Below are 14,273 nucleotides of genomic sequence, written 5' to 3' on the forward strand. Positions count from 1 at the left end.
GCTCTTCCTTTCCCCTGCTCTAGCAGGCCGGCTTAACTGTCCAATGCCCTCCCGGGGCTGGGAGGAGGAGTCTGCGTAGAGTGCGTGTGAAGGGAGCTGAGAGGGGAACTGGCCGGGCCCACGGTGTTTGACCCATCAGTCGGTCCGTGAGAAGAAAGGAAAGGAGAAGGTACAGAGTAGCGGTTGCAGAAATGTTCCGGTGTGGAAGTCTGGCAGCAGGTGCTTTCAAGCAGAAGCTGGCGCCCTTGGTGCGGACAGTGTGCGTCCGAGGCCCGAGGCAGCGGAACCGGCTCCCAGGTGACTGACCCATCCCAGGCAATCCCGACCTCGCAGACCAAGGGCCTGGGTTCCATAGGCTCCCTGTGCCTCGCAGTCCTCCCCCTGCCTCCTCCCCGGGCAAAACTTAACCCACTCACAGCCGCGTGAATTCTGAATTGGCGGGATCCAAACCATGAGTTTCGCGAGCCGTGCCGACCTGACCTTCAAGGGATTTGAACCCAGTAGTCCGCTTGGGGCCTTTTCCTGGGAGGGTTTGCTGTTCAGAGATAACAGAAGAGCTGGCTGTCTCGTATTGTCCAATACCACCTCCCGGCCACCCCCAGTCTGCCTTTTTAGAGCAATGAGGTCAAGCAGACTTTGTCATTTGCCGATTGTGAGACTTGAAACAAGGCATTTAAGCCCAATGCCTTAATTCTTTCTGTAAATGAGGATATTACCTGTTCTACTTTCCAAACCCCAGATGAGATCCATAGATTTGAGTGCCCTGTGAAAGAGAAACAGTGCAGTTCAAGTAAGGAGCCAGTCGGTTGTGCGCCAGACACCAGGAGAGTCGACCCAGAATTAATTTGAAATGTCTGGTCCGTGTTATTCTTGATAGTCTTTATGGCTTCAAAGAAACAGTTTGCAGAGTGCATTGTATTTGCCCTCCGTGAAGTTGTTTCACCAGATTTTAAAGCTGGAAGAGATTTTGTGGTAAAGTTCAACCCACTCACTTTATAGATAATAAACAGAGACACAGATAGGTGAAATTATTTGCCCAAGGTCACATACCTAACTAATAGGTGGGGCAAAGGATAGTTTCCAGTCTTTATGCCCCTAATCCACTTGCCACAACTCCATGTGCTTCCTATATTTTGACCTCAAAAAGTTAAGAATACACCAATACACCCAATTCCCCTTTAGCACACTGTGCATGAGATTTCCATGAATTTATCTGAGCATGTCTTGAGCTTGCTCATTTTCAGCCTGCACAACTTAATGGGGATAATGAATTATCCACCTGTAGGAAATGCTGGATTTTTAAAGATCTGTTTTTGAATGACCACCTAGGACACTCACATTTGCTACATCAGAAGTTGTCCTTGGAGGCCTTTCCAATGTGGAACCACCTTCTGGATGCTTTAAAAATAAAATGTGGAAACTATTTCCCTTAGAATGTTAGAGTATTTGCAAATGTGCTTTTTTTTTTCAGTTGCTATGCCTCATGAAAGCATTTCCTAATTTGTCTTCCTGAAGACATACACTGAAACAAATTGCTTTTGGAACTTAAAAAACCTCTGCCTTAGCTTGTAAACTAACACCCTGCCTATGTATAATCTGTATGGGTTTTATGCATTGAAATGATAGTGCTCCATGTAAGTTGTATAGAAATTTACACAGAAACTTTGGTAAGCTGAAGATTATCATCCATACTAGCCTTTCAAACTTTGTGTACTTATTTTGCTTACAGTTCACAACTTTTACCAGCACTCTGAAGTCTAACCAAAAGTTCTTATTTAAATAATATGGATCCGCAAAGCTAAACTGATTTATTGGATATTTGAAGGTGGTTGGTGATATTAGAACTCCTGAAAAATACAGACTCAAAATGGTTTCTTCCATTGCGTTATTTTGTTTAAAGGCAGTCTGTAGAATATATTCTGACTTCTTGACATACCTATCCATCTCTTTGTATACACTTACTGTCCTTTGGCCAAGCTCCACAGTACAACATCATATGCCTTTAAAAATGGGCGGGGTGGGGTTACAATTTAAAAAAGAAATGATTCTGTTATTGTAGGAATTAGCCCTGTTTTGTAGCTTGATTACTAATTGTTTATAATCTGATTTCTTTTTCACATCATAGCATCTCCCGTATGTTTTTGCATAGGTAGAGGAGAGGCCCTCTTTTTTTATATGCCATTTCTCCTCAGTTTTCTCCTTTCTCCTCCTATCCCCAATTCTTTGTCAGGATGTTAGCAAACTTGACACCCATCTTTTTTTTTTAAAGATTTTATTTTTTTATTCATGAGACAGAGAGATTGAGAGAGGCAGAGACACAGGCAGAGGGAGAAGCAGGCTCCATGCAGGGAGCCCGAAGTGGGATCCAATCCCAGGTCTCCAGGATCAGGCCCTGGGCTGAAGGCGGCGCTAAACCGCTGAGCCACTGGGCGGCCCACTTGACACCCATCTTAAAGTGACCTCATCCATATCTGTCACCATTGTCAGGTTCATTTTCATTATATGCTGCCTTTTGCCTTAAAACCATGATTGTTATTATTTATTTATTTTATTTGGATGCTCTAGCTCTTTCCAGAACCGATTGAAGGCAATTAATTGTGACTATTTTATGCCTGCATTTGGCACTGAGGAGCCGATAGGTTAGGTAATAGATATCTTCTGTTCTGTAGTATCTTATTTGGTTACCAAACATTGTGCTGCCCATGTGATCAAAGTGATCACCGACCCCTGACCTGAGGGTCAAATGTTTGAACATTTTTCTCTATTCGGAATCCTTCTCACCTCCTTAAAAAGGAAGCTGGACTCCTTGTGGGCAAGGATCCAGACTTTCTGAGAACTGGCAAATGATACTTTTTTTCCCCCAAAGCCTAGAAGCCTAGAAGTTGAGCCTTTCCCCACTTTTTCTGCTGAGGCAAAGCTTTCCAGGAGAAAAATCTGTGGAAAGTCAGCCTTTTCTGCATCCAGTTAATAAGTTATATTTTTTAACATTTTAAGGGAGTTGCTGCATAGTGTAACTTTTTTTCTAGATCATGTTTCCAAAAGCTGTCTGATCTTGTGAAACAAGTGGAGGGCTGGCCCCAAACCTACTGAATGGGAATGACCTAGAGACAGCCCTGGGAATTTATATTTTAACAGGTCCTTGATGTAATTCTTATGATCAGGCAATTTGGGAAATACTGTTTTAAGGCTTAAACAAACTGAGCAACCTTGAGTCTCATGGTTTGTATTAAGTCCATTTTCTGATACTCAGAATAGTGACAGCCATTGTCCCATCCTATACCACGCGCTACCTGAGGCCAGAGATTATGTCCCATTTATTTTTGTGTCCTCAGCGCTTTGGATAGTCTCTAGCATGTAATAGATTCTCAGTGGCCGAACCCTAGTAATGTGAAGGAATTTGCAGAACAGAGTGAGATTTCTTTTTTGTCATCTAAATCATTTTTCCTCTGGTGCCTTTCTTCAGTGTGGTTCACACTACTGTCTAGTTATTACTACTATGATTCATCTAAAATAACAGCAGGGGGATCCCTGGGTGGCGCAGTGGTTTGGCGCCTGCCTTTGGCCCAGGGCGCGATCCCGGAGACCCGGGATCAAGTCCCACATCGGGCTCCCAGTGCATGGAGCCTGCTTCTCCCTCTGCCTGTGTCTCTGCCTCTCTCTCTCTCTCTCTGTGTGTGTGTGACTATCATAAATAAATAAAAATTAAAAAATAAAAAATAAATAAAATAAAATAACAGCAGGGGTTGATGCTAAAGAAAAATGAGGGAGCTGATGAAGGGAAATAGTTGTTACATTCTTTATAAAGAGGTACCTAGTTACAGTGGACAGATCGTGTAGGCTTGTCCTGTCTTGTGTTTTATCCATGTAAGAAAAATCAGTTTGACATTCAGAAAACAAGACTTAAGAGCATGTGGACCTCTTAACAATTTGAGAACCCTAGGAGCTTCAGTTTTGTGGATGTGTTTCTGGAAAAGGCTTTCTGGGAGTATGGAAAAACAAGAGATTATGAAATCTACAGAAATGAACTTGCTGATTTAGGTACTATTCTAATGCTAGTCTATAGTATTTGAGGTTACTAATTTATTATTAAGCAACCTGAAATATATGAGATCTGGCTAAACTTCTTTGCAAAGAATTCATCAATTGTTCAGTACTTATTGTAGAATTGGAAAGAGTTTCTTTCCTTCCTGCATTAATTGGTTCAACAAATATTTATTGAGCAAACACCTACTGTGTGTTAGGCACTAAATACAATTGTAACAACAATTCAAGAATCAAATCCTTGAACAATATAGTGAATATAGACAATATTGTATTCTAATCAGACTTGCTAAGATTCTAGACCTTAATTATTCCAGCCACTAAAAAGAAATAATTATATGATAGAGGTGCTGATTATTGCTACAATGGCAATCATAATATAAATGAATCAAATTAAAAAAATTGAATCCCGAGTGTGAAGAAGAAAGTGTTACTGCTTTGTGTGGTCTGATTGCAGAAAATCTCAAGGAAAATCTAAAACACACTGGTTCCATAAGTCAAGGAGTAAGTTGGCTTCCTTTCCACCTTAGCAAGACAAGTGAAAAGACATGTTTGGCCACGATGTAAAGTTTCCTAAAATTTTGAAGATATGAGGGAAAGGTGTGGGAGTAATTTTATGGGTAAAAGGAAACTAGGGGCGGTGGGGGAGGGAGGGAAAGGGAAATATAAACATCCATACAATACTTACCACACTCTTGCAAAATTAAAGTCATTTGGGAGGTATGTAAAAATTTGGTTTGTTAATAATAATAGTATATTACATTTCTTTTCAGGAAGTAGTTTAAATGTTATCCAATTTACTTTTTAAAAATTAATTTACTTTTAAGTGTCTTTTTTGACAAATTAAGGCAAAAACTGCTGAACTTTCCCAAATCTACATTGTTTTATCGGTTTGTGAAAAGCCAGCAAAAACAGAGTGAACACATTAGTATCACATTAAAACAACGTTGTTACATCTGGATGTGGGATCTTCTAGAGGGATAATAAATGGAAATTGTTTTAAACAACTTATTTTCAGTAAATAAACTTGGGGTGGAGGTGGGGGACACAACTAGATTTGTTTAACTAAACCACGTGGAATTTTTTTCTACCCAGTTTCATTTACTAAGCTCTGGGAGTTGTCAGTTTCTACTTCTGGTGCTTAATCATTTTATGGGTTTCTGAAAATCAAAAGCTTGCCCATATGAGATACGCTTCTCTACCCTTGCACATTTTTATTTTCATGATTTGTTATTTCCAAATATAAACCATTTTTTTCATATGATGAAGGATTCTAAAGCAGGTAAGAAATAAAAACGGTAAAGAAAAATGCATTTCCACTTCTAAGGGTGTAGGTTTATAGTCTCTTATGTATAATTCAGGAATCAATAAGACTAAAAATCAGGTTTTTATGACTCATTTGCCAGTGAAACCTGACCCAAACTGGAGTGAAAGGCTGCTTATAATCTTCTGTTCATCCCACTTTGAAATTTTTCATGGAAACATTAATGTGTGTGACTGTGAGTTGCTGCCCCTTTCTGTGCTGGGCGTTATTTACTGTATGATATATATGCTGTATACTTAAACAGTTCTGAGTTCTGGAATACATATGTTCCTAAGGATTTCAGGTAAGAGACTGCAGACCTGATTTGGACCTTTTTTTACTCTTCCGTGCCCTGAAATTGTAGAAGCAAGGAGGGAAGCTCCATATTTCTTCTATGAGATGCTACAACCAGTGCCCATTCTGTTGTCTTTAAAAGCCTGGTCAGACCAGGAATCTGCCTCTAGACCGCTGGTTCTAGAAGTGCAGACCAGCAGCATAAGCATCACCTGGGAGCCTATTAAAATGCAAATTCTTGAGCCCCATTCTAGATCTCCTGACTCAGAAACTCTGGGAGTGAGTCTGGCCATCTGTGTTTTAACAAACCTTGCAGAGGATTCTGATGCATGCTCAAGGTTTAGAACCACTGCTCTGGATCCACATTGGCAATTTGCAGCCCATAGGCCCAACCCACATGCTTTTGTATGCATGCACCTTGAACTAAGATTGGTTTTTACATTTTCTTAAATGGCTGAAAAAAACTAAAAATAACTGTTTTGTGACACATGAAAATTATTTAAAATTCACACTTTAGTGCTCATAAAGTTTTATTAGAAAATGGTCGAGCCCATTCATACGTGCCCACATATACATTGTCTGTGGCTGCTTTTGTGCAACAGCAGCAGAGACGGTATGGCCTGCAAAGCTGAAAATCTTTACTGTCTGGTCCTTTACAGAAAAAAATTGCAACCCCCTGCTCAAGGTCAGTAGTCAACATGAGGACTATCATAAGCAGAGAAGGTACTGAGACCTTCCTTTTTTTCCATGTATGAGAGTTGTTATAATTATCAGATAATTACATGGATGTACAGAGTTTTACATCAACATAATTTTTGCATTATTTTGGAGGACTAAGAGCCAAGTAGTTGATATTTTAAATTTCATCATTCTAAAAAATATTTTAAAAATATTTTATAACCTGAAGTTCTTTAGTTCTTTGGAAAAGATATACCCACTTAAAAAATACTTTTATTTCTTATTTTGTGCTTTAACATTTCTGCCTTCCAGAACATGTCACCTTTCACAAAAAACTGAACCGTGTCCTGGTTAGGTTGTGTTGCAGGGCTTTATTATTTTGTGCAAGGTTTGAGCCAGCCATTTAAATTACTCCTTAAGTGGTAGTTATAATGCCCTAGGCAGCCTACAGTTAACTTTTTGTACATATTCAGTCATCTCTCTGTGTTTACTTCATTTATAGTGAGAATGTGAAGAGACAAGGGTTTTTGATGAACTGCCCATTTGTTTTTCTTTCTTTTTTTATATAAATTTATTTTTTATTGGTGTTCAATTTGCCAACATATAGAATAACACCCAGTGCTCATCCCATCAAGTGCCCCCTCAGTGCCAAGTGAAATAAGTCAATCAGAGAAGGTCCCATTTGTTTTTAATTATCTTTTCTGGAAGCTATAAATTTCTTCCCTGGCAGCATTAAATTATACTCTTATTTAAAAACTCCAACAATTTAAGTGTGTAGATTATAATACCTGTAGTATTTGTACAGTTTTGATTATTTTTTTCTTGGTCATTGAACAGTGAGCATCATGCAGCCCATTGGGCAGTTAAGCCTTTACTTGTACAATGCACTGACCTCTCGTCATAAACATGTATTAACTATTTTATTTTTGTATGTGTGTGTGTGTCTTAATAAATTGTGTTCCTTAGGCAACTTGTTCCAGCGATGGCATGTTCCTCTAGAACTCCAGATGGCAAGACAAATGGCTAGCTCTGGTGCATCAGGGGGCAAAATCGATAATTCTGTGTTAGTCCTTATTGTGGGCTTATCAACAATAGGAGCTGGTGCATATGTAAGTAGAAAAGCAGCTTGTGTGAAGAAGCTGCCAAACAGCTCCCATTAGTAGACTCAGTACTACTCTGCTTTAACACTTTTGCAACTAATTCCCCTTTCTCCTTTTGGAAAAATTTCCAAAGAGCCTTCTTTAAAGTGCCTACTGTCTAATAATCCTGGGAGAGCCAATTTGGGAATGACGGAACTTTAATCTCGTGTTGATTAGCTTTGCTCTTTTCACTTGTCTTTTTACTCATTACTTGAAAGCTACTGTGTTCTCTTAGATTGGACTAATACACAATATTGTACCCATTTTCTTGGATATGACACACTAACCTGTGAATAGGTCAGAATGCATTGCAGCTCCTTAGCACAATATTTGATTTTGACCCATTTGTCAAATACTTCTTCCTCAGCTTGGGATAGACATTAAAAAACAACAACAGCTTTCAATCCAAAATATTAAATGTTCCTAAAAGGAGAACTATCCCTGAATCTCACCCAAAGAATCTCACCCAAAGACTAAATTATGGAAGTTAGTTGGCCTAAGATCTACAATTTTAGAATGGAATTTGTGTGAGGTGAGAAATACAGTTTTAAATGCTATATAATATTAACACAGTTATATCTCCTTAAATGAACTCTGATTGGCTTAGTTGGCCACAGAGGAATTATTCTGTGGGTGTTTTTTTTTAACTTGGCAGAGTTTACTGTGACTAAGCAGATCATCTAAAATTGGATCACGTAAGGTTGAGTGAACCAACTTAGATAACACCTAGTAATACCCTTGATTGAAGGAAGCTGTTTGTTTCACTCCCCAAGAGTGAATGGTTGGATGCCATTACAATGTTTTTTCCACATTGGTAAGATGGTGAAATTATCTTTGTTCCTTGGTCACTAGATTATAAAAACAGGGAGATGAAAATTACTTAAAGTTACCTAGATTGTCATTCCCTGACCTGACTCCCAAATGCACAAAGAGACAGTTTTTGCCACTTGTGAATCAACCCAGAGTCAGAAGTAGGGGAGCTCTGGCCGATAACAGACTCTGAGGAAGTACACATCCTCTTCCAGTCCTGGAGCAGCACATTTTTCTTTTTTAAGCACAGGGTAACCAAAAATGCTTCCCTGCCTTTGTGTGGAATGTTTCTTCATTAATGCTTAGTGCTTTTTCTATTTCCTTTTGTTTCTTTCTTGGCCTTATCTTTACCTACAGTCGTGCAGTGTGATCATCTAGGATCCCCTTCTAGATCACTAGCGTCTACAGGTGCTTCTGTGAAAGATGGCAGCAGCCTAGTATACTTCTTAATTGTAGGAGCAACAGTCACTGGGGCAGGAGTTTATTATGTAAGATGCTTACACTAAAATATATTTTGGGGTGGGGGGGTGAGACCATGGCACTAATGAAAACTTGATCCATTAGAATATAATGAAATATCACAGCATGTGCTTTCTAGGTATTTATTAAAGGGACATTGTCAGTCACTAGGGAGCCCTCAGACCTCATCTTTCAAACTGTTGAAGTCCTACCAGATATATCTAAAGCCATACATTTAATGATTATTTTAAAACCTCATCATTAACCCTTCCTTTGAAACTTTTACCAAGTTCATAAACCTTTTTTAAGATGCTAAATTATATTGTGCTTTAGTGCTGCATACCTAACAAGATAGTCTCAAAGAGTAAATATTGAATAAGCAAGTAAAAGTAGCTTGAATGCCATCCATTTTGGATCATTCTAGGTAAAACTTAATTTTTGTGTTTTGTCAGAAATAACCCCACTTTTATTGTGAAAAGGCATTTTATTGAATGCTTCTGAGGAGGTCCAAAAAGCCACAGAATTACAGTACTCTCCCCATCCACCCCCAGCCTCTATTTCAAAGTAAATTCATTTGGCAGTGTCCCTTTTGTAATCTCTAATTTGGTCAAACTAGTGGCTGAAGTGGTATAAGCTAACACGTTCATGTTGACTGCTTTTGTAAATGCCTCTCATTCACAATTTAGATACTACCCTCTGATTCTTTACCTTTCCATTTCCTAGCTCTTGACTTTTGCCATCAGTTCCACCCCATTCATTCAAAAATAGGTGTAAAGTGTTTGCATCTGATATGTTTGTAACAGCTGAAACCTATTAAACCTCTGGTTTATGTTGCTGTACCAGAGTTGGATGGCCTTCACAGAGCTGGCCAGGCAAATTTCTTGATGCCAGGCCACAAGTCAGAGCCACAAGTCACTGTTGCTTTCTTCCGCCTTGGAAATACCTCCACAGCACAAGTTCCTCTCAAGCCATTCACTTAAATGCCTCATTGCCCTCTGTGTTTATCCAACACTGGTAATAGTAAAGCTGCTAGATTATAGTGGTTTCAGGTTAAATGATAAGCTTTTGTCTACCTACCACTGTTATTGAACCATTCTGTAAAGTTTTATATTAGGTTTTACATCATTTAAAATGTGATCTGAGGTCACTTAGGTTTTTATCCTCCAAAATTGCTCTTAGTCTCACAAGAACTGGTAACTTAAAAATCGGAGTTCAGATTTGATGAGATGTAGCCATAAGTTATTTATTGTTTGTCAGTCTGCCCTGACTGCCATAACAAAAGAACACAGAATGGGTGGCTTAGACAAGAGATATTTATTTTCTTGTGGTCTTGATGCCAGAAGTCCAAGATCAGGGTGTCAGCATGCTCAGGTTCTGGTAAGAGCTCTGTTCCTGGCTTGACCACCTTCTTCTGTGTCCTCACATAGGGGAGGGAGGAAGGGAGAGGGAGAATGAAATAGCTCTGGAGTCTCTTCTTCTTCTTATAAGAGCACCAGCCCTATTGGATCAAGGCCCCACCCCGATTTATCACCTCCCATATATCTCATCTCCAAATACCACCACATTGAGAGGGCTTCGAACACACGAATTGGAGGAAGACACAGACATTCAATACACAGTGCTATTCCTTCATAACTTCTCTCTCACATGAGGAAGTGTTCCTAATTTGAGTACAAACACTACTTTAGGGACTCCTGACTTGGGATCTCTTTATCACCCACTCTACCCTCCAAAACCAAGGGAGTGGAACTTAGAACAAGGGACATTTTTCTGAAATGTTTGTTTGAGGTCTGTACTTTAAACCAGTTATTTTTTTACATTTATTTGCCACAGTTCACAGAAAATTACATTTTATCTGGCAACCCATTATCTAACTACAAATACATTAAACCAAACAAAATTCAAAATAATACTTAGTAGGTGTGATATATGATATACTCTGATAGTTTTATTCTCTTCTGTTTGTTTTTTAATGCTGATTATAACCTTACTAAATTGATTTTATAGCCCACCAATGGGTTGCAACCTCAGTTTGAAAAGCACTGATCTGAATAGCACTTCTTTGGCTTAGTTCGCAAATAGGAACTCCTGATTGGCATGGATGTGGGCATTCCTCCTCCTCTTTCTAGTGACTTTCTCTAGGACCGAAGGCAGATCTTCTGACCTCAGTCCTGTTATTTGTCAGTGAGCAGACCTATGTGGCCTTTAAACTTTTTAATGAGATTTAGAGTTGGGGCCCTTTGTCCAACTTGTTGTCCAACTGCCTCACAAAATGACCTTTTTCCTTTCAAATTTCTTCATGGCAGATAAACACCACCATATAAATCTGTTTAGAAAAGTTGTGTCCAGTGATATTTTTCACAGATTTGTAGTTTTTCTTAATCTGACATGTATTCATGTCACCAACTGGAAATCTGTGCAAATTGGGGGGAAAAGTAAGTTTTTATTTAGTATGTCTATAAACAGTTTCATATCAGAATATTTACTTAAAAGCTAGATACATAAATATATATGTATAGAAATATACGACAAACCTCATTTTTGTCCTTTCTCCACTAAACCTCAAGGTATTTCTTGGTCTGCTTTACCCTTCACGTGTGAAGGCATTAGGAGGTGTAAGAGAGCCTAGGCTATTTTTGGATATCTCTGTCTGAACATGACCCCAGTTTATTTCTCTGTTCACTCATGTTGACCAGCTTAAGCCATCTGTTTAGGTCAAATTTCCTTTCTTAAAAGAAAATTTTTTAGGTATGGATAAATACTGGGTTCGTGTGTAGTATCTGATGGCAAGGTAAAAGCTTTCTTCCTGAAATAGATATCAGTTGAATACAGTTTATTAATTTTATGAATTTAGTGGTGAATTCAAGGAATAGCCATTCACTTTTAATGTACAGTACTTAATTTTCTTTTTTTAAGATTTTATTTATTTATTTGACAGAGAGAGCATAAGCAAGGGGAGCAGCAGAGGAAGAGGGAGAAGCAGGCTCTCCGCTGAGCAGGGAGCTGACATGGGGCTCGATCCCAGGACCCCGGGATCATGACCTGAGCTGAAGGCAGACACTTAACTGACTGAGCCACCCAAGCACCTCAGTGCTTAATTTTCTAATCCATTCATATTATATGTTAGATATTTCCAGGCTGATAAATGTTAAGTCCAGGTCTCAGGGTCCAGGTTCCTCATTAGAGCCCACTGCCTAACAGGCTGCTCTGTAAAGGGCTCATAGAAATATTCTTCAAACAGGTTTTATGTCCTTACTTTCTCCTTTGATTAATTAATGATCTGGGATTTCAGTTGACATCAGTGCCTTAATTTTCTGTCTTGTTAAGCCTTTGGGGTACAAAAGAGCAAAAGTGTTGTAACTAAAACAAGTCATTCTTGCCCATATTTTTTAAATCTCCAAAAAACTCCAATGCTATATGTTTTAAAACAAAACAAAACAAAACAAAATTATGGGCAGCCTGGGTGGTTCAGTGGTTTAGTGCCGACTTCGGCCCAGAGCATGATCCTGGAGACCCAGGATGGAGTCCCACATCGGGTTCCCTGCATGGAGCCTGCTTCTCCCTCTGCCTGTGTCTCTGCCTCTTTCTTTCTTTCTTTCTTTCTTTCTTTCTTTCTTTCTTTCTTTCTTTCTCTCTCTCTCTCTCTCTCTCTCTCTCTCTCTCTCTCTCATAAACAAACAAACAAATAAATAAATAAATAAAGTCTTAAAAAAAAACTAGTCATAATGCTAAGGGACCTATCTTCAAGTTGAACAGCTAGAGAAGATAGTAGATTTGAAATAGGTGATTAAGGAAGGTGTCTGACACTTGGTAAATATCAGTAAGTGTCAGAAGAAGGATAGACCGTTAAGGGAAAGATGAGTTATTCTATGAGACTAGGATATAGGCAATCATGTTTCAGGACAGCAGCGGAGTACCCAGCAAAACTTTGGACATCTACTAGGAAAACATAATGTCCCAGTTTCCTATCCAGAACTGTATAGCTTGATTTCACAGCATGATTTCCAGCATGATCCAAACCTCCTTTTTATAAAATTTAACCCTGGGGCACCTGGGTGGCTCAGTCAGTTAAGCGACTATCTTCAGGTCACAATCTTGGGATCCTGGGATCAAGCCCCACATCAGGCTCCTCGCTCAGCAAGGAGTCTGCTTCTCCCTCTCCCTTTGCACCTCCCCCTGCTCGTTTTTTTTTTTTTTTGCTCTCTCTTTCTCTCTTTTGAATAAATAGATAAAACTTTAAAATCCAATGAAGTTTAGTCCTTTATTCTTCTAGTATAAAATGATTTTCTTTTTTTTTCTTTAGCTATACCTTCAGACTTAAATATAAGGAAAATTCTTTACATGTAGCTTAAGGAAATTTGAAACTGGAACCTTTTTATCTGCATACCTTTATTCTTTCTAGACCAAGTGTGTATATACCGATTATTTTTTTCTTGAGAAAATAATTTTGCCTTAGTGATTTTAACATAGAAAAACTTCATTAGACAAAAGCTTCTCATTTAATTGAAAGATAATGATATTACTTATGATACGAGCTAGCTCTATGATGAAATTTTCTCCATGTTTGGATCTGCAGGCCTACAAGACTATAAAGGATGATCAAAAAAGATATGATGAAAGAATGTCAGGGTTAGGGCTAACACCAGAAGAGAAACAGAAAAGGGCCACGTCACCTGGTGAGTATTACTTGAGACTCAGTATTTGAGGGGCAAGTTAAAAACAGTTTGGGTGCTATGCTTTGCGGATGTCTTACACAATGATTCTGTGAGATTGTAAGCTCTAGAAACTATGGAATTACCCCACGCCTGGGAGCAATTTATTAAGGTATTTGACTGGAATTTGGGTTTGAGAATAGTCATTAATGATGATTATGATTGGTTGGTTTTCTATATTAGACTCTTAAAATGCAAACTTTAAATTCAAAAGGCAAGCTTGGTGAAGAAAATTGTTGGGAAAGACATGAAGGCCTTTTTTCAATGAAGAAATTATTTTGGTCTGTTTTGTTCTGCTTTAGAGTCCTTGGAGTTTCAAGTTGTTAAAAATATATTTGTTTTCCTAAAGCAAATAGCCCTAACCATCCTCTTCCATCCCCATGACTGGCTTAATTTTTCAGAGAGAGGAATGTTTTAATCCTTGAATAAGCCCCACAACTCTAGGTGGGCAATTTACATTGCTTTCTTCAGAATAACTCCTTTTTCTTGAACATCGTATAATCATCCCCAGTTGACTTGCTGGGTTTTCCCCCCTTACTGCTAACAAAATGTGAAACTGAGCTTAATATTTTCCTGTTGGTCATTAGGAAGTTAATGGAAAGAGCAGAAGCTTTCTGATACATACTTCCTGACATATTTTAGAAATAGATATTTAAGCTAGGTTCTAATTGTGAAGACTTAATGAATGAATGACATTGGCCAAATCATTCACCTCTTTGGGGGATATTTTTTACTTATGAAATGAAAAAGATATGTGCTTTTCTTGTCCCATCAGGCTCCTGTGAATTTGCCAAGATTAATATAGGTACAGTGTTTTATTAGCTTTGTGTAAAGGAT

The 14,273-nt window shown here is 38.6% G+C and overlaps 1 protein-coding gene across 2 annotated transcripts in view; it reads left to right on the top strand.

The window, feature by feature from the left end:
* Nucleotides 1-14,273, top strand: part of AIFM1 (apoptosis inducing factor mitochondria associated 1) — a 32,517-nt gene continuing 18,244 nt past the window's right edge. The window contains exons 1-3 of one of the 2 annotated variants that reach the window (XM_072817211.1): nt 1-297; nt 7,283-7,425; nt 13,301-13,400. In XM_072817211.1, coding sequence (XP_072673312.1) covers nt 192-297; nt 7,283-7,425; nt 13,301-13,400 — 349 coding nt within the window. In that variant the 5' untranslated portion in view covers nt 1-191. Of the gene's footprint in view, nt 298-7,282; nt 7,426-8,622; nt 8,754-13,300; nt 13,401-14,273 lie in introns of both variants that reach the window. The other variant, XM_072817212.1, reaches the window with a different exon arrangement.

Source organism: Canis lupus, chromosome X, assembly GCF_048164855.1.
Source record: "Canis lupus baileyi chromosome X, mCanLup2.hap1, whole genome shotgun sequence".
NCBI classification, from domain to species: Eukaryota; Metazoa; Chordata; class Mammalia; order Carnivora; family Canidae; genus Canis; species Canis lupus.